This window comes from Sorex araneus, chromosome 3, assembly GCF_027595985.1.
Source record: "Sorex araneus isolate mSorAra2 chromosome 3, mSorAra2.pri, whole genome shotgun sequence".
NCBI classification, from domain to species: Eukaryota; Metazoa; Chordata; class Mammalia; order Eulipotyphla; family Soricidae; genus Sorex; species Sorex araneus.
The window spans coordinates 32,799,516-32,819,868 of record NC_073304.1 but is presented as its reverse complement, the minus strand read 5'-3'; the positions used below and the strand labels follow the sequence as shown (position 1 = coordinate 32,819,868).

At 45.3% G+C, this 20,353-nt stretch overlaps 2 protein-coding genes across 3 annotated transcripts in view; one reads left to right on the top strand and one right to left on the bottom strand.

Annotated features, from left to right (window-relative positions):
• ARG2 (arginase 2) overlaps window positions 1-12,986 on the top strand; it is a 27,482-nt gene extending 14,496 nt beyond the window's left edge. Inside the window, exons 3-8 of one of the 2 annotated variants that reach the window (XM_055131558.1) lie at window positions 5,229-5,406; window positions 7,770-7,929; window positions 8,868-8,962; window positions 9,131-9,235; window positions 10,795-10,931; window positions 12,518-12,986. In XM_055131558.1, coding sequence (XP_054987533.1) covers window positions 5,229-5,406; window positions 7,770-7,929; window positions 8,868-8,962; window positions 9,131-9,235; window positions 10,795-10,931; window positions 12,518-12,723 — 881 coding nt within the window. In that variant the 3' untranslated portion in view covers window positions 12,724-12,986. The remainder of the gene's footprint in view (window positions 1-5,228; window positions 5,407-7,769; window positions 7,930-8,867; window positions 8,963-9,130; window positions 9,236-10,794; window positions 10,932-12,517) is intronic. The other variant, XM_055131559.1, reaches the window with a different exon arrangement.
• The window catches only part of VTI1B (vesicle transport through interaction with t-SNAREs 1B), a 22,879-nt gene continuing 15,471 nt past the window's right edge, over window positions 12,946-20,353 (bottom strand). Inside the window, exons 3-6 of the mRNA XM_004612337.2 lie at window positions 20,097-20,288; window positions 17,023-17,196; window positions 14,236-14,297; window positions 12,946-13,275 (exon numbers count right to left, since the gene is read on the bottom strand). Of these exons, the coding sequence (XP_004612394.1) occupies window positions 13,179-13,275; window positions 14,236-14,297; window positions 17,023-17,196; window positions 20,097-20,288 (525 nt within the window). The 3' untranslated portion in view covers window positions 12,946-13,178. The remainder of the gene's footprint in view (window positions 13,276-14,235; window positions 14,298-17,022; window positions 17,197-20,096; window positions 20,289-20,353) is intronic.

Sequence of the window (20,353 nt, the reverse complement as noted above, 5' to 3'; positions counted from 1 at the left end):
GGAAGGAAGTGGAGCCCTTTATTACTTAATATTTACATCATGACTGGGGTTTTCTCAGATCATGGTTTCCTTCCTCAAAATGACCTACTTGGGGTGGGAAGGAATGGGGGTGGCAGGAGGGAACATTGGTGGTGGAGAATGGACACTGGTGGAGGGAGGAGTACGAGAACATTGTTTGATTGAAACGTAATCACGAAAGCTTGTAGCTCTGTAACTGTATCTCACAGTGATTCATTAAAATTAAAAAAAAAATTACCTACTCGGTAGCACCTGGCTTCCTCCCCCTCCCCCGTCTTTAAAAATAGGGGTCTCACACCCAGCACTCAGAGGGCCATGTGGTACCAGGATTGAACTCAGGGCCTTGCCGAAACATATGCCTCTACCCCTTGAGCTACCTTGGATTCCCAGGTTTTCAGAATGTATGATTCCGGGCCTGGAGGAAAAGCACAGGACGCCTGCCTTTAAAGCACATGGTCCTGAGTTCAGATTCCTGCTGTGGCCACGTGTCAAGCACCATCCGCTCTGCTGCCCATGACCCTCAGTGTCAGAGGCAGTTTGCAGCTACACCACAAAGGCAGGAACCCTGGCAGGCATCGCAACTACAAAGGCGTGCCGTAACCATGGCCAGGAAGTGTGAGCACCACAATGACCGATGCTCGTCAGTGGACTTGCCTGTCTCAGTGAAGAGTGAGGATCCCTAGCAGGAATGTGTGCAAACACCGCAACTAAAGGAGTGTCCAAGCAAATACAACCTGATGTGCAACCTGTGGGGAGCACCACAGCTAAATGTGTGAGCACCACCATCAGGCCTTATGTGTAACCTCTGGTCACTGCAGCCACACTGTCACACATCAGCTCTGTGGGAGAGGGAAGGGAATGGAAAAGCAAAAGGAAGTATAATTTAAGTCCAAGGGTGTAGGTCAGGGGTAAAGTCCCTCCCCAACACACACACACACACACACACACACACACACACACACACACTCTTACAAATTTGGCTATCCATTGGGAGGTTATTCAAGCTAAATGTTCCTAGGTGTTAATGATGATTTTGCGCCCCTCACCCCCCCACTTTTATTTGCTTTTTGGGTCACACACAGCAATGCCTAGGAGCTACTCCTGGCTTTGCACTCAGGAATTACTCCTGGCAGTGATTGGGGGGGAGGGGCATATGGGATGCTGGGAATAGAACCCAGGTTGGCCATGTGCAAGGCAAATGCCCTACCCGCTGTATTATCGCTCCAGCCCCTTCCCCCTTGGTATTCAGGAATTACTTCTGTAGGTGCTCATATGGGATGAGCATTGGGGGACCATAAGAGATGCTGGGGGTCGAACCTGGTATACAAGGCAAGTGCCCAACCCACTGTACTATCTCTCCAGCCCCCATATTTTTTGTTTTGAACCAAGAGCTATGTAGTTAAGACTGTTTTAAGTAGGGATGACCTTGAGTTACCTTAGATGTTGCATTACTCTTTCACTGTCCAAAAGAGTATTATTCAGAGGTTTAGAGTTTAAGAGATTACTATGGTTGGTTTAAAATCATTTAATTCTTGAATATAGTTGTCCCTCCAGTAATGATCAAACTCTCTTGATACTGAAGGTATATAAATGTAGTACATATGGGTGATGTACTCTTCTCAGGGGTTAAGAGAATCTTCTTCCTGGCTTATTCTACTACCTCAAGAACCAGAAATGCTTAGCAGGAAAAGATCAGAAAACAACCTCCTATTTGGACCAAGATTAAGTCACAGTTGGGTATGACACTGAGGTTAGGGCTGTCAATCAGTGTCCGAAGATTTGCTTGGCTTTGCCCTTAATCCTTTACAGGGAATGTAGAAAATTCAGACAGTGGAACAACTGGGCTCTCAGAGTCATTTTGGTGAGAAATTGGGCTTGTGTTTATTTGCTATTTCTCCACAAAACAGTTTTTATTAAAATGGTACAGTGCTATTACAAACAGGTTTTAGGAAACCTTAGGTTGTACCTCATCAGTTTCACGATTGCACCATCAGTGTTACGGAAGAGAGAAAGGGTAGGGTGGGAAGAAAACTCAGAGACTCTCCATCCCGTTGACCTGACAGTAATCTCTTGCGTGAGTAGCTTTCCCTAGTCATCTCACTTAATCCTGACTAGCCTTGAAGGAGGACAAGGTTAGAAACGAACTTGTTGGACATCTGGGATCTTCTAGGAAATCGGGAGGCTAGAGGGTAGGAATTCTTTCCTTCCCTTGACCTCCCCCGTGGCCATTTATCTGCACACCGCTTGAGAGCCAGGCATAGTGAGTGGAATGCAGGCGATCTGGTTTGAGGTTCCCTGAGCCAGCTCAACAAGATCTCAGCCAGGGTCTGGGGCCAGCTTAGCAGTCACTGGTTCTAGTTACCTACCTGCACACTGTATATATCTCCCTCCAAATTGGTTTTGGATCAAGCAGAATGTGTACAGCTTTTTAATTGCATCTCTTAAGCACTGTAGCACTGTCCTCCCGTTGCTCATTGATTTGCTCTAGCGGGCACCAGTAACGTCTCCATTGTGAGACTTGTTGTTACTGTTTTTGGAGTATGGAATACGCCATGGGTAGCTTGCCAGGCTCTGCCGTGCGGGCGGGATACTCTCGGTAGCTTGCTGGGCTTCTGAGGGGGACGGATGAATGGAGCCCTGGTCAGTCGCCTGCAAGGCAAACGCCCTACTCGCTGTGGTAGCTAGGTCAACCTAAAATCAACCTGCAGCATCTCTAAGAGCAGCACTTTATTCCTAGGGACTGTAGTTTATCCTGACAACTAGCCCCTTCTGGTTAGATACTGCAGAGCTTGGACTTTTGTCAGGATGTTAATGACAAAATTTTTTCCTAGAGATTATCAGTGTTTTTGTTTTTGTTTTTGGGTCACACCCAGCAATGCACAGGGGTGACTCCTGGCTCTTCACTCAGGAATTACCCCTGGCGGTGCTCAGGGGACCATATGGGATGCTGGGATGGGGACCATATGGGATGCTGGGATTCGAACCCGGGTTGGCCGCGTGCAAGGCAAACGCCCTACCCGCTGTGCTATCGCTCCAGCCCCTAGAGATTATCAGTGTACAGATTTTTTTTCCTAGAGATTCTAAGTGTTCTTGTTCTGATTGAGGGAAAACAGTTACACTGAGATAACTTAGGAAGTTAGAGTAATCTTTGTTACTTTTACCCCCATCTTGCTGGGAGCAGGCAACTAGCTTAGGGTGTTGTCAGCTGTCAAAAATTCCTGGACTTTTTTTGGAAAACAATATGGACATTCCTCAGAAAAACTAGGAATTGGGCTTCCATACAACCCAGCAATACCGTTCAAGGTATTGACGGGGCCAAGAACACAATAGAGAAAAGCCATCTGCACTCCTACATCCATTGCAACACTACTCACATACCAGGAGTACCCAGGGTGCTAGGGAGGGCAGAGAAGACTTTGGGGATAGAACTCTGGAGGATGTACTCTACTGCTGGAGCTCTCTGTCCCACCCAACTCAGACATTCATTCCCTAGGTTAGACACCGGATTTCTAGGTTCAACTTTGAGGTCTCTAATAGGTGCACTGCTTCAACTTACTAGGAATTAATTCCCTTTGCAGTGGGCTTACCCTGTCTGGCGAAACAGTTGAGTCTACAACTTTTAAACTCTCTAGTATTCTCTCAGCACCAAATGAGGTCTACGTTCATCTGGTCTACTTTCATTCTTTAGTGTTCACTCATGTTCCTGAGTTCCTGAGAGCTCATAAACTTTCTCAATCCTATTGCCACTGTCTCCAAATCTGTTATTCTGCCGGTGGCTCACTGGTCTTTCCCAAGTGTCAGCCCATTTTGAAACCCTTGTCTCTTGATTTGCTGGACACCTAGGGAACAACTGGAGCCTTACTCTGAATGAGAAGTTAGAGCAGTGGAGAGAACGTTGTAACTTTCTGCCACTGAAAATGCCTGTTCAGGGCCAGAGAGACCGACCGCACAGGAGGCTGAGCTTACGTTTTGCATGTGCGAGGCCTGAGACTGGACCTCAGCACCACACTAGGACCCCTGAGCACCACCAGGAGCAATTCCTGTGCATTGTGCGCGCCCCCCCCCCAACCCCAAACACTGAAGGAAAAAAAATGGAGAAGAAAATGTCTGCTCAATCATCACCCTGTCTCATCCAAGGGTGGTTTAGGCTGGCTCTCTGATGTTGTGGGCACCTAATGTTGTGGGCACCGAATTGGTCTGTGGAAACCAATACTGGGAGGTTGCAGCCTGAAAAGCTGCTGGCACAGTGTGGTGGCAAACCATTTTGTACTTTCTCCTTTTTCCCTGACACTGACTTCTTGCAGGATTGACCAGTGATCACCAATGATGCCCTGAAATAGAAAGGCTGACCAGAGAGAATGCCATGGTCAGATGGGGCTGTTTTGATTTCTCCTCACCACTTGGTTGCATCATTCTGTTGATGCACTTGTGTTCTGGTTCCACTCCACTGGAGCCTGGAGAGGTTTTATCAAGGCCAAAGGTAGCAGCTGGGCCTAGAGGACTGGAGGTAATGTTCAGTGATATTTTATCACTGGCACCAGAGAGAAGCAGAGCCAGGCCATTATTACAGAGCTCTACCTTATTCCCACTGCAGGTGAAAAACGAGAGCCCTTGGCTCCAGATTTGACACGAGCACTTCCTTGAAGTTTCAAATTCATTTTTGTCCTACAGGCCTTTTTAAAAAGAGGCATGAGCGGAAATGATAAACTTTGTCTTATCTCATCAGATAAGCTGACAGAGGAGTTGACACAAAGAACAAAAAGTTTTTTTAAAAAAAGGGGGGGAGTTTCCTCAAGCATAATTATCCCCACTCTTATGGGGAGAGTGAGTTCAAGCAGGGCCAGGAGTGATCCCTGAGCACCACTGGGTGTGGCTCCCTGCTCCTCCCCAAGAGGCACAAAATGGCAGTTCTGTTGGTTATTGTCCTATTGTCCGCAGTGCTGCAATGCCCAGCCACACCACTGCCAGGCGTCAAGCACCACAAAGAGTGCTTCCCTCAAATACTACAGCAAAACAACTGTCTGAGGGGCCAGAGAGAGCACAGAGTGGCCAAGCCCTTGAGTCTGCCAGGAGTGATCCCTGAGCACAGAGCTAAGAGTAAGGACATTGATGGGTGTGACCCTCCCCACAAAAAAACAAAACCAAACAACACAAACCGAAGAGCTGGAGTAGCATATAAAATTGTCACACACCGTTTTTTTTGTTTGCAGGCTGCCGTTTGAAAGACTTTGGGGATCTAAAGTTTACTCCAGTGCCCAAAGATGACGTGTACAACAACCTGATCGTGAATCCTCGCTCAGTGGGCCTTGCCAACCAGGAACTGGCTGAGGCCGTCAGCAGAGCCGTCTCCGGCGGCTACAGCTGTGTAACCCTGGGGGGTGATCACAGGTAAGCTGGGAGCCGGGGTGGTGGTGGGAGGGCTGGAGTGAATGCACAGTACTCAGGGCAGAGCTACTGGCTCCTCTCTCCATTTCCGCACGAAAGAGATTAAAGGTCCTGTGGCATTTTTATGTTGTTTTTAGATCTTACCCAGTGGTACTCAGGGACAACTCTTGGCTCAGTGCTTGGAGGGTGCTCCCAAGCGGTACTGGGGAGACCAAGCAGTGTCAGGGATCAAACCTGGACCTCCTGCATGCAAAACCTGTGTACTAGCCCTTTGAGCTTTCTCCCCTGGCCCGGGAACCAACACGGTGTATGTGGGCGGACACTGCTAGTGGACTGAACCCAGGCGTGAAAGGCAGGTGCACCTCTGCTGAGCCCCATCTTCAGCCCCTTAAAGAATTTTTAAGGTACTGGGGCATAAGAGAGAGTGCGACAGGTAAGGTGCCTGCATGTGGCTGGCCCCAGTCATCCCCAGAACCACACAGGGACCCTTGAGCAGAGTTAAGCGTAAACCCTGAGCACAGCTAGGCGAGGTGAATCATAGGCTGACATGTTATTGTTGGAAATAACCCACAGAAATGACTGAAGTACCTCATGTATCAATCCATTGCTTTTTAGCACTAGACTGTTCTCTCAAAAAGATGTACTGTTGGACGTAATGCTTATCTCTCTCATAAATGTATATGAGAAATAAGAGTGTGTGTGTGTGTGTGTGTGTGTGTGTGTGTGTGTGTGTGTGTATAAAATATGCATGAGAGCTATCCACTCTCAGCAGTGCTCAGAGAACCATGGAGTACCAGAGATCGCAGAGATAACCGGAGATAACTCTAACCCTTTGAGCTATCTCCCCAGCCCTAGTCTCATATTATACTGGCCACAAAGGAAGTTGGAATTATGCCTAAGATGCTTAAATTGCATTTCCTATGTCAAATTCTTTGGTTACTAGAAAGCTGAAAAGTGTTTTTGGGGTCTCTGAGACAGTGCCCATGGGGCCTGTGTAAGGGATCACTCCTAGTGGGGCTTGGGGATCACATGGGGTGCTAGGGACAGAACATGCGTGCAAGGTAAGTGCCCAATCTGCTGTACTGTCTCTCCACACCCCACCTCCTTGAAACTTTTTAATCACAAAATTTCACCAGCTGTTTTTCTATTGTCAAGACAAGATTATTGGCTAATGTAAGACAAGACCAAGGAAGGTAAAAAAATACTTAATCATATATTAAGTAAAACATGCAGAAAAAAAATTATTCATTGATCTAAATTTTTTATTTAGGTACCTTAATGCCTTTAACAACATTTAAGAAGTACCACCCGATCTTTCTTTTTTGGGGGGAGAGGCGAGGGGGGCACAGCTGGCAATCCTCAGGAGTTACTCCTGGCTCTGCATTCAGCAGGTACTCCTCACAATACTCAGGGGACTATATGGGATGCCGGGGATCAAACCCAAGTTGGCCCGTCACATGCAAGGCAAACAACCTACCTGCTGTACTATGGCTCCAGCCTCACCACCTGACCTTTCTAAAAAGCTGTAATGCTTTCTAATTTTTATTCTTAAAAAATTAAAATTGTGGTGTGGGAGAGGAGATACACAGGGTTGAGGTGAAGCCCCAGCGCTACATGATTCCCCCAAGCATACCCAGGAGTTGCCATGGTGACTCCTGAGCCCTGCTGGGATGGATTCAGCACTGCTGGGCTCAAGCAACAGGGCACCCTGGCTCCCCAGCACGGAACTGCTGGCTCAGTTGGCCGAGCACTGCTCAGACAGGCCCCTGGCCTCGAAGGCACTGCTTGGAAGTCCCACTCACCCACCCAATATAAGACTTAACGTAGGATGAGAAAATGACTCAGAGGGCCAGAACACATGCTTCACATGTGGGAACCCAGGTTTGATCTCCAGCACAGCTGCGTGTGGGCCCCTCTGTAAAAGTTAAGATGACTGACCATATAAAAACGATTAGATCTCCCCAGCTACCCAGGCACAGTATTTGTAACTTGTCACATGTCGACCGCTGGATTTAAATGGATTTCAGAGCAACAATGGTGTATGTCACACTTTGGGGATAATCAGTTGATAATCAGCTTTGAATCCAGGGCCTCACACATGCAAGGCAAGTGTTCTACCTTTGAGCTACATCTTTGACTCTCAGCTTTGAATCTTTAGAGTTATGATTCTCCCTGGCTAATCCACTTAAGGTTAATCTTTGGGAACTACAACCCTAGGGACTTTGTCTCACCGAAATCCAGCCTGAGTCTAGGGTCCTGACTTTGCCCTAAGGACAAAGTGTGAGCTGTGTTGGCTGAGGGTATTTCTGATTGGTGATGTTTGCCAACCAGGGGACCATGAAGATTACTGTATTTGTTCTTTGCAGCCTGGCAATAGGAACCATTAGTGGCCACGCCCAGCACTGCCCAGACCTTTGTGTGATCTGGGTTGATGCCCATGCTGACATCAACACACCCCTCACCACTTCATCTGGAAATCTTCATGGACAGCCAGTTTCATTTCTCCTCAAAGAACTGAAGGACAAGGTGAGCAGGTTAACATGAAAGCCAAATGATTTTTAGGGGCCATCCTAGGGGTTTAAGATTGTAAGATTTTTGTAATGGACAGATTCAAGATGGTGTAGACGTGCTTGCAATTCCTTCACTTGTTAATCAAACATGAATTATGGTCTAGCCAGTGTGCTGGGTTCTAAGTATAAAGACGAAATGCTAGGATATGCTCTTGAGGATACGGGGCTACTATCAAAGAAAAAGTGATGACAGGCTGAGGACAGCTCAGAGAGCTAGAGTGCATGCTTTTTATCTCGTAGTCTTGGGTTTGATCCCTGTGCTACCCTGAGCACTGCCTGGTGTGGGGCACCCCAAAAAAAGACAGAAGTGGTGGTAAGTGGTAATTCATGCAATTGATACACCAACAGCCTGGAAATATCTTGGTTAGAGACTCACAGGCCTTACTCTGACAAGTAAACAGTGTTCAGAAAATAAAAGAATTCATATTAGACACAGAATCTTTTTATCCCTCCCCTCAACGAGGAGAACAAGTTAAACTAGCAGTACAAAGGTTACTCATTGGGCTGAATTTGTCTCGGCAGTTGGCAACTTGAGATGGCAACTGGGTTATGTTTCAAGCACCAATCTGTAAACAATTTAATATAAAGTGCAAAGGGGTGGAAAAGAGGTATTCAGCAGTATTCCTGCAATTTAGATAAGTTAATGAGAAACTAACATCATCTTAAGAGAGCCTTAACAGTTTTTTTTCCCCTTAGGAAACAAACACTGTGTTCTTCAGCTGTCCTTCTGAAACATTTCCATTTGCATCAGTTTTTTTTCCCCCAGATCAGATATATCTTGTGTTACTTTAAGCATATCCTGTGGGTAGGAGAACGGAAACAGCATACACTGGGAAGCTTATTTGGGTGGGGCCAAGAATTCTTGAAGAGCCCTGTTCATTCTTCTCTTTGTAGGTACCGCAACTGCCAGGATTTTCCTGGATCAAACCCTGTTTATCTTCCTCAAGTATCGTTTATATTGGTTTAAGAGATGTGGACCCTCCTGAGCGGTAAGTTGATACATGAGGGTTAAGCTTTGGGTCTGTCCTAGCCACTTGAATAGGGATTGCTTGGCTTAACTGGTTGTAGATCATGAAAAAGACAAACTCCTCCCCTAAACATACAGTTGTTTAAAAATGCTCTTTAAACTAAGGACTCCCTCCTTTATATCTCACCAGTTTTATTCTAAAGAAATATGATATCCAGTATTTTTCCATGAGAGATATAGACCGACTTGGTATCCAAAAGGTCATGGAACAGACATTTAACCAGCTGATTGGCAAGTAAGTAACTACAACCGATGTGTAATTCTAGGTTCCAAGGGGAAGAGGACACACTCCAAATGAACTGCACACTATAGCCTGTCTCTTGAGGATAAGTTTTTTCTTTTAAAATAAAAGCAAAACATAATAGGCACAGGGCCGGAAAGATAGTATAGCAGGTAAGGGACTTGTTCTGCACATAGTCGAACCGATTCAATCCCAGGTTGAGTGGAACTGAACTGCACATGGCCCCTCAAGCACTGCCAGAAGTCATCCCTAAGCACAGGGCTAGGCATGATCCCTGAGCACTGCCAAGTATGACCTCGCTATAATAGGCATAAAATGCGTAACAGGTATTAAAAAAAAAATTAGGAGAGGAGAGTAAGTTCATATTCACTCAGCTTGGAAGGGCATTTTCTTTAAGTCTTTGCTCTCTCTTTAGCTCCATTTGGAGGTTGGGAATTTGCATTGCTTGGAGGGTCCTGAGGCCACTTTCTGGCAATAGTCCGGCCAGGTGGTTTAGTGCTCAAATCCACCATGGTTTGACTCAGCAGTGTAGCCTCTGAGCTACCTCTGCCTCCTTAGCTCCAATTTTTTTTTTTGGGGGGGGGGGTTTGGACACATGTGGTAGTGCTCAGGGGTTACTCCTGGTTTGGCACTCAGGAATCACTCCTGGCAATGCTCGGGGGACCTATGGGGTGCCAGGAATAGAATCTGGGTCGCTTGCTTGCAAGGCAAACGTCCTACCTGCTGTACTCTCCCCAGCCCCCCTTCGCTCCAATTCTGATACCTATCTCTTGAGATGAATGTTCTCGCTATTGCCTCACTTTTTAATTTTATATCAAGCAAATCTTGGTACTTCTGAAAGATGGCTGTGAATGCTAATCAAATGCTAGTTTTAAGCATTTTTCCAGTGCTGCCTTTTATTTGGGTTAATTATGTGATTAGCTAACTGATAATACCGACTTTCCTAAGCTGTCATGAAATGTAAAATACGCAAGTTCTTGAACCAGGAAATCACTCAGAGGACTAGAGCAGCCAGGTTCAGTCGCTGGCACCCCGGGCACCACCAGCTAAAAACCGAAAAGTCACTTCTTAAGAGCAAAGACATGTTTTTAGCTTGTGGGTATTTTTGTTGTATGTTAGTTTTAGCCCTTAAAAGCCGAGTGTAACTGTAAATTACTTCCGGAAAATGAGATTGCAGACAAGCCAATTATATTCTGCTGCAGTAATTGAGAGGTAACAGCAACTGGAACCTAGGTCCAGCTGAAATTAGAGTGAGCGGAGCCCACTGCCGCAGCCAGGTGAGAAGTTTCCTCCTTTGGCCGGTTTAATATAGGAGGCTCTAACTCCAGGTTTTAAGTTGGAGATGGTCTGAAATACACCAAACAAATGGCAATACCCTGAAGTGCGGTGGAGGTAGTTGATCTGCTAAAAATACTCCGCGACTTCCACCAACAGGAGGTCTGCCACATGAACAAAGTACTGGGATCACAGCAACAAAACCAAGGAGCTGGAACTGTCGGGTGGGTGTCCAAACACAACCGAATGACAACTCTCTTATCTTCCTTCTTTTCAAGAAGAGAAAGGCCAATCCACCTGAGTTTTGATATTGATGCATTTGACCCTACACTGGCCCCGGCCACGGGAACCCCTGTCGTGGGGGGCCTGACCTACCGAGAAGGCATGTATATTACCGAGGAAGTACACAACACAGGTGAGTAGGCCAGCCTGTGCAACTACATAAATATGCTCAACTTCCTTTGTACTTGTTTGTTTGGGGGCTACACCAGGCAATGCTCAGGGGTCATTCTTGGCTTTACACTCAGGAATTACTCCTGGCGGCACTCGGGGGACCATACTGTATGCCAGGGATTGAACCCAAGTTGGCTGTGTGCAAGGCCAAGCGCCCCACCAGCTGTCCTATCTCTCAGGTCCCTGCTCAAACCGCGTGCTGGTTGGGAATCTTTTTGCTACTTCACATCATTGCGGGCATTATCTTTGTTTAAACTGCCATAGCTTAAAGAGGCCAGAGTGATAGTACAACAGGTAGGGTGCTTGCCTTTGCATGTGGCTGACCTGGAATCGATCCCCGGCACCTATTTGGTCCACCAGAAGTGATCCCTGAGCACTGTCAGGTGTAGCCCAAAGCCAAGGGGAGATGGGGGGCACACTTACACCAGTGGTTTTCAACCACCCATTTACAGACAGTGCTAAAAAGTTGAAAACGACTAATTCAAAAATATATCTAGAGGTTGAAGCGGTAGGACAGCAGGTAGGGAGTTTGCCTTGAACACAGCCAACCCAGGTTCAGTTCCCAGCACCCCATATGGTCCCCTGAGCACTGCCAAAAGTAATTCCTGAGCGCAGAGCCAGGAGTGACCCCTGTGCATAGGCTGGGTGTGACCCAAAAAGCAATAAAATAAAATAAAACAAATTAAAATGAAAAAAGATATATCTAGACTTGACCTAAAGTAATATTGAAAAAAATATGTAGATTTTAATTGAAATCAAGACCAAACTGCCAAACTGATGTAATGCTTCACCCTAACTTTTAAGACTGGAAACATGGTGATTTACAGTGGGACAACTGAAGTGTTGTTCAATTCAAAACCATCTCATGAAAATTGGAGTCTACATGGCGGAGAGACCCTAGACGGAAAGATTCAGAGCCAGAAGAAACCCATGATTATTGGGGATAATTAAGGACTGTGAGAAAATGCTTTGGCTCTAGAGCCTGCCTGAACATTAGGTACTAGAGAAAGAAAAAGAAAGCTTGTCATCAGATCAGTCACTGGCAAGATACTCTCATTCACTGGCCCACGAATCTTAAGATGTTGTCAGTTCTCCTTGGGCAGTAGCCAGAAGAGTTTACCCCTCTTCATTTCAGTTCCCTGTGAGGCCACCTACAGCAAAGGCTAGGAGCTCTGATACTTAGTGGTTATAACTTCTTGCTGTGTAATACTTTATCCCCCAAATCTGTCATGACACTATCAACTAGATACATAAGGTAATTTGCTTAAAACAGCACACAGAGTGACAATCCTCTGGGAAAATGGGTAATACAAAATTTACAGAAAAAGCCTGATGGTTATTATGCCTGATAGATTAGTGGAACCTAAGGACTTAAAGGTTTCTTTCAGTTTTATTCTGGCATACCAGTGTTTGAACTAAAACTTCTCTCTTGGGGATAAGGTGTGAAAGACTTCCTGCTGGTGTGCTCGGAAAGCTCAGGGGAAGGATTTTACCTGCTGTCCCTAGTGGCTGGCACGTGCCTGAGCTCTTATCTTACTGTCGTTGCAGGGCTGCTGTCGGCCCTGGATCTTGTGGAAGTCAATCCTCAGCTGGCTGCTTCTGAGGAAGAGGCGAAAGCTACCGCTGGCCTGGCAGTGGATGTGATTGCTTCAAGTTTTGGTCAGACGAGGGAGGGAGGGCATGTTGTCTACGACCAGCTGCCTACGCCCCGTTCACCAGATGAATCAGAAAATAAGGAACGTGTGAGGATTTAGGAAAATCCTGTATGGAGACACATTTGTTGTGGGGGAGGTCACTGCAGAGGTGTGAGAGGTATTTGAGGGGACAGATACTGACTGGTCATCTGGGTCAATCTTGCCTTAAGAACATTTGTGCATTCTCAAAATCAAAGTTTCCTTCACCTCCCCTTTTCTGGTGACTTAAACGTATTTGGGCTTTTGCAGTTCCTGGGTATATTACTATGTTGGGGTCTGATGTAAATTTAAAGAAGTCATAAACAGCATTTATTACCTTGGTATAGCATACTGGTCTTGTTGCTGTTCTTCACATTTAAGTGGTTTTTCGTCTTTCCTCCCTCCTCCCACAGTCCGGCCACATAGTGCATCCTTGAACTGTCCACTCATATAGCAGCAATGTGCTTATTCCACATCTCTTTACACCACTCATTCACAGGGTCAAAGTTCAGGTCCACAAACTTCTCTGAAGGGTTTCAATGCTTGCGCAAGAATTTGTAATAAACCAAGCCTGCCAGGATGACCAACTCCAGGAAGATGACAATGGAAAGTAGCAGCTTGTTGGTCGCCACTCTAGAAAGAGAAAGTGAGGAGGAGTAAGAAACACATATCATTTCTTTACATTCTTTACACTGCTAGGCAGACTGAGTCTTCCTTTGATTACATACCCACGAAGCAACAAGTATAAGGCTCTAACTGATAACAGTGCAAAAGCTTCCTTAGTTGTAAATGATATAATAACCTCATACAAATGTTGAATTCTGAGACTATTACTACCAAGAAATAAAAATTATTTCTTGATTCTGAAATGTAAAATAACCCTTTGGGGGTCAGAGAGCACAGAAGTTGCTTTCCTTGCATGCAGCCAACCTCAGTTCAAACCCTCTGCATCACATACAATCCCCAAACACTTCAAGAAATGACTTCTGAGCAATAATGGATGTGGCCCAAACACACCTACCTCTAGCCCAAAAACACACACACAAAAGTAACTTTTCAGGGCCATAGAATTTGAATCTTAGCCTTCCTACATGCAAAATGAGTATTTAGCTTCTCAAAAAATATGAAAGAATATACTGGAATGTAAAATGAGCACCACTGGGTTTGGCCCCAAAACCAAAATAAATAAAATCCTTTCAGTAGACAAACTATCCACTATTCCAAGTCTTAGAGTAGCATATACTTTACACAAACGATTTTGTTGTTGGATACTTAGCTATATTACTCCTTCCTTCTTCCCTCCCTCCCTCCCTCCCTCCCTCCCTCCCTTCCTTCCTTCCTTCCTTCCATTCTTTTTGGGTCATACCTGGCGATGCTCAGGGGTTAAGTCCTGACTCTGCACTCAGGAATTACTCCTGACAGTGTTCAGGGGACCACATGTATTGCTGGGGATTGAACCCAGGTTGGTTGCAATGCAAGGCAAATGCCCTACCGCTGTGCTATCACTCTGGCCCTACACATTATTTCTTTGTTGGGACTTTTTCAAGTGATTTATAAAAATTTAAAGGCACTGAAGTTAAGAGAAATACTTACTTTCTGGACATTGAACGGAGTATCTTTCGACTTTTGCTCAAATTTTCACTTGTGTTTACCAGCTGAGAAGAGAAAATAACATTATTTTCAAATGTATATGTGTTTAAAATTTCAATATTCTTGGCAGTGGGCATTAAGAGATACATATTGAAAAGTTCTAGAAAGTAAATCAATTTAAGTGATAATCTAAGAAAACTGGAATGTACAATATAGTTTTATTTGTCAAGCAGACTAAGGAAGTATCTCCACAATGTTGTGGAAAATTGAGCTAATCCTTCACCTGGGCTACTCCAAACAAGTGTCAAGTGAATCTTACCATTAAGTGTGAAGCAACTTGGAAAACATTTTTTTCTTTATTAACTTATTGATTTTTTTTGGGGGGGGGGGCGGAGCGATAGCACAGCGGGTAGGGGGTTTGCCTTGCACGCGGCCGACCCGGGTTCGATCCTCGGCATCCCATATGGTCCCCCAAGCACCGCCAGGAGTAATTCCTGAGTGCAAAGCCAGGAGTAACCCCTGAGCATCGCTGGGTGTGACCCAAAAAGCAAAAACAAAAAACAAAAAAAAACCCAAAAAACTTATTGATTTTTTTAATTAGTGAGTCACAGTGAGGGTACAGTTACAGATTCACACATTTTCGTGCTTGTTTTACCCTCATGCAATGTTTGAGAGCCCATCCCTCCACCAGTGTCCATTCTCCACCACCTATGAACCCAGTATCCCTCCCACCCCCCTATCTCATCCCCCCCACCCCACTCCGCCTCTGTGTGGCAGAGCATTCCAATTTGTTCTCTCTCTCTCCTTTTGGGTATCGTGGTTTGCAATAGGGGTATTGAGTGGCCATCATGTTTAGTCTCTAGTCTACTTTCAGCGTCCATCTCCCTCCCCGCTCGGGGTTTCCAATCACATATTACTTGGTGTTCCCTTCTCTATCTGGGATGATTTTCCCCCAGCATGTGAGGCTAGCTTCCAAGCCATGGAGACAACCTCCTGGTATTATAAACTACCATTCTTGGGTATTAGTCTCCTACTCTGCCATTTTATATTCCACAGGTGAGTGCAATCTTTCTATGTCTGTCCCTCTCATTCTGGCTCATTTCACTTAGTATGATACTTGTTGGAAAACATTTTTAATGTAGATTTCATCAGCCAGGAGAGACTAAGTTTGTGTATATAAGTTGGTGAGTTATCTATCGCTTTGGGATTCTGATTTTAACCTTCCCAGAGCCTTCTTAAAGAAACCTATCCCTTGGGCTGGAGCGATAGTACAGTGGGTATGGCACTTGCCTTGCAGTTAGGTAACCTGGGTTTGATCCCTGGCATCTTATATGGGCCCCAAGCACCACTAGGAACGACTCCTGAGGACACAGGCAGGAATAAGCCCTGAGCATCGCCACGTGTTGCCCAAGACCAAAAGACTTTTACAATTACTCCACTTGGTATGAACAAAAATGGGGGGGGGGAACCCCAAACATAATGTATAAGAAAGAGTAACAGTCTTACTCAAAAATTATATAATCACTATTAAGGTATGAGAAAATCACCTTCAAGTAACTACAATGAATGTACATTTTTCAATGTGAATTTGCTTTGTGATATTAATTCTATTTTCTGGGGAGCCAGGGCATAGTACAGTGGGTACAGCATTTGCCTTCACGCAGCTGAACCGGGTTCAATTTTTAGAACTCTATATGGTCCCCGAAGCCCCACCAGGAGTGATGTCTGAGTGCAAAGCTAGGAGTAAGCCCTGGGCACAGCTGGATGTGGTCCCAAAAAAAACCAAAAAAAAAAAAAAATCCTATTCCCTGAGGCAGGAGAAATGGTAAGGTACAGAGATGGTAACCTACCTTACAGGTAAGGTGTTTACCTTACAGGGGGACAACCCCAGTTCAAATCATATGGTTCCTGAGCAAAGCCAGGTATAGCTTCTGAGCACCTCCAGGTGTGGTGTCGCACCCCTTGAAAAAGAAAAATATTCTTGGGCCCGAGAGGGCTCAACATTTAGAAAGCATGCTAAGCATGTAACTGTCTCTCCCAAAAGAAAATTCGATTCCTCAGGGCCAGAGTGATAGTACAGTTGGTCGGGCATGTGCCTTGCACAGGGCTGACTGGAGTCGGGTCCCCTAGCCCCCCTCCCCCCCCCCCCGTATGATCCCCTGATCCCACCAGAAGTGATCCCTGAGCACAGAGCCAGGGGTAAGCCCTGAGTATCACCAAGTGAGTCCCAAAACAAACAAACCACACAATTCAATTCCTATGCAGATGAATGAAAAACGTGTTTTCCAGAGCCTCTCCAAATGGTAAGGGGCCCCAATATAATCATTTTGCCTAAGTTTCCATTTTCTTCCTACAATGAAGCAGTTAACTAAGGGGTACAGCCCAAGAGGTACTCCTCTGACAGATGGAATTAGCTTTGGCTATTTTCTGGATTGTCAAATGACATAATAGCCAAATGACAGAATAGTTAGGATCTTCTAACTAGATGACACTTTTGTATGCTCAGAACATTTGAGGCGTGTGAGGAACAAAAATGTGAGATTGATGCTCCTGAATCTTGTTTTTTAACACAAGTAATAACAGGAATCAATAAAAAGGTGGAGGGGCCAAGATAGTAAACTTATTTGTCAATCTTCAAAAAAATGCAAAATTTTGCCTTTTCCCAAAAAAACTTTCCTTGAATTCTGAGAAAAGCCTAAGAACCTTAAAGCCATATCCTGAATTTGAACTCCTAGAGCAAGGTATCATGATGCAATGGGTGCATCTACTTTCCCACCTGCCCAGACTTACTCTATTCTTGGTGCGTTCCAATTGGTCACGTTGCTCCCCCAGCTCTTCTATGATTTCTGAACCAATCTGGTCAGTCTCTGTGGCAATCCGATGAGAACGCTCAATACTCTGGGTGGCCCGATTTAGGCTTTCCGTTCCTTGAAGAAGCAATGTTCTCTGAGACTGCAGCTGATTCTGAGAGGATATGGAAGGGAAATGTTATGGTTCCATTATAAATTCATTGCCAGTACACTGTATGACTCTTATGTAAGCACCCTACTTTTTAAAATCCACACCAAAGTTTTACTTCACACATAATCCTGAACACAGCCAACATGAGGACAAAAGTAGCCTTTGTCAGGAAAGAAATAACAACCACTGGGTCAGAGAGAGTACAGGAAGTAAGATCCTGCATGGAGCCAAGCCTGGTTCAAATCAGCAAAGGTTCCCTGACCACCACTAGGGGTCACTTTTGACCACAAAACCTGGAATAAGAAAGGCCCTGAACAGTACTAGTGTGGCCCAAACACCAACGCCCCAGCTACCCCCAAGAAAGTAATTTCTTTCTTTGTGCATCCAGTAAAAAAAGAAAAAAAAAAAAGGGAAAAAGAATCGACTACTTGGGCTGGAGTGATAGCACAGCAGATAGGGCGTTTGCCTTGCACCCGGCGGACCCTGGTTCAAATCCCAGCATCCCATATGGTCCCTTGAGCACTGCCAGGAGTAATTCCTGAGTGCAGAGCCAGGAGTAACCCCTGTGCATGGCTGGGTGTGATCCAAAAAGCAAAAAAAAAAAAAAAAAAAAAAAAAAAATTGACTACTGATTAAATAGCTAAGAAGCTAAAGGTACACCCATTCCTAAGGACATGCATGCACACACATTCATTCATAAAACTTACCAGCAGGTTAATTCTGACTAGATAGATAACCACCAATAAAAAATTTTTTTAATTTTAAATATGGCATAGTTTTTGCATGCAGGAGGCCCAGATTTGATCCCGACACCATAAAAACAAAATGTATATGCCAGTGGATGAGAAAATGACTGAATGAGGGTAAAATAACATTAGCTTAAAGGATACAGGAAACCTTTTAAAAGGTGGAAACCTTCGATTGTGCTTCAGAGTGAGCAGGAAGACAGATTACATAAATCAATCTCAGGCGAATATGACTCCATGACTGACCCTAAGCAGGCTGCAGGGAGTCAGAGACATAGAGCAGGTAAGGTGCTTGCTTACCTTGCTCATGCAGCCAACCCAGGTTTGATCCCTAGCACCACAATACAATCCCCCAAGCTCCTGAGGACAGCTCTGTATGGCGCCTCCCCCGCCCCCGAAAAGAAAATGGTGTATCACATAACTTGTTTTTATAGTTTCTGAAAGTAACTTCAAAGCAAAATTACCATTTGGACTTCACTCCTTTGGAACCAAACAAACTCATTTTCACAAGGTCCACCTATTTGCTTTTTTCTTTTCTCACTTCAGAAGCTATACATCCTTTAAACCATTTTTGTTTTGTTTTGTCTGGTGGGGGGGGCGCATACCCAGCAATGCTCAGGGTTTCCTCCAGGCTCTGCACTCGGGAATCACTCCTGGCGTTGCTCAGGAGGCCACATGGGATGCCAGGGATCAAACCCAGGTCGGCCCTATGCAAGGCAAGTGCCCTGCCAGCAGTACCATCGCTCTAGCCTTTAGACCATTTTCAAATATTCTAGTTTTGACTTCAGCTCTATTAGGCCAATATCACTGAGGCTCCTGGCAATGACGATGTTTGAGCCTGTAGCTCAGCTGTATGTGATCCCCAGATCGGCAAGCAATTTCCAGCAATACCACAAAAAAAGTGTGACTAGGGCCAGAGCAATAGTATAGTCGGAGGGAGTTTGCCTTGTATGCAGCCAACCCGGGATTCATTCCCTGGCATCCCATATGGTCCCCCAAGCACCGACAGGAGAAATTCCTGAGTGTAAAACCAAGAGTGACCCTTGATCATTGCTGGTATGACCCAAAAAGTCAAAAAAGAAAGAAAGAAAAAAAGTGTGACCACCCAGTAAGCACTAGAGCTAAAAGAAGATGTGAGTGTCAAGCCAGAAAGTGCGACTAACCCAGCAAGTGCCACAGCCATAACTTTTTTTGCCTTAACTAAGAGTGTGACCTCCCATGACAACACAAAAAGCACATGTGCAAACATCACAATGAAAGGAGTGCAAACCTCAGTAAGTACCAAGGCTGGATATTAAGCACCAAATCCTTTGTTAAGCACCAAGTGTGCAATCCCTGTCTCCACAATAATAGCACCAGCCAAGGGAAGAGGGGAGGACAGGAAAATTTAAAAACAGTCCAGTATACCAACTGTCTACCAAAACCTTTCATGAGGTATGCAAAGAAATGTTCAGAAAAATCTATACAAGATAGAGCAGTGGAGAGTACAAAAAGGGCAAAAGGGAACTTGTCATAGGAAAAAGGGAGGTAGGAAAAAAAGAAACATTTAGCCTAATATGAACTGGATGTAAACTACTACATAATATGGTTAATTTTTTTTTTCTTTTTGGGTCACACCTGGCGATGCACAGGGGTTACTCCTGGCTTATGCACTCAGGGATTACTCCTGGCGGTGCTTGGGGGACCATATGGGATGTTGGGAATCGAACCCGGGTCGGCCACGTGCAAGGCAAATGCCCTACCCAGCCCCTATTTTTTTTTTTTTGAGGGGGGAGGGTACAGGGTTTATCCTGACTGTTCAGGGATCACTCCTGGCTGAGCTTGGGGGACCATATGTGGTACTAGGGACTGAACCAGGTGGGCCACGTGAAAGGCAAGTGCCCTATCTATGTCATCACTTTGGCCCCCAATCTGGTTAATTCTTGTACCAATTTCTCATTATTATTTTTTTTAAGTGAAAGAGAGAAATGCATTCAGGAGAGAACGTGGGCTTCTCCGTACACATATCAAGAGGGGAGATGCTGGTGACACGTGTGCTCAAGTACCACATGTGCTTGGCCATGTGGGCACAAGCAGCACATTTGTATCAGTCTCTTAAGGGAAACACTATCCACTATACAAATCACACAGCACACACAGAGCCCAGCTGATGCTTACCATGTGCTCATTCTCTATTGTGTATGTGCCATACTTCATGTCTCCTCGGCCCCCGGGTGTAGCCGTCAACGGTGTGCTTCTCACTTCCCGATGGAGTTTCGCAAGGTCTTTCCGATAGTTTCGAAGTTTAGACATCATAGGATTGCGGAAAGACAGGGGTGCGTAGCGTAGTTCCTCCTCCATCTCTGCCAGCTAGGAAGGCAGAAAGTAGAAAGAATATAGCCAAGTTCTCTTATCTGGGCAAATGCCCAGTTTGG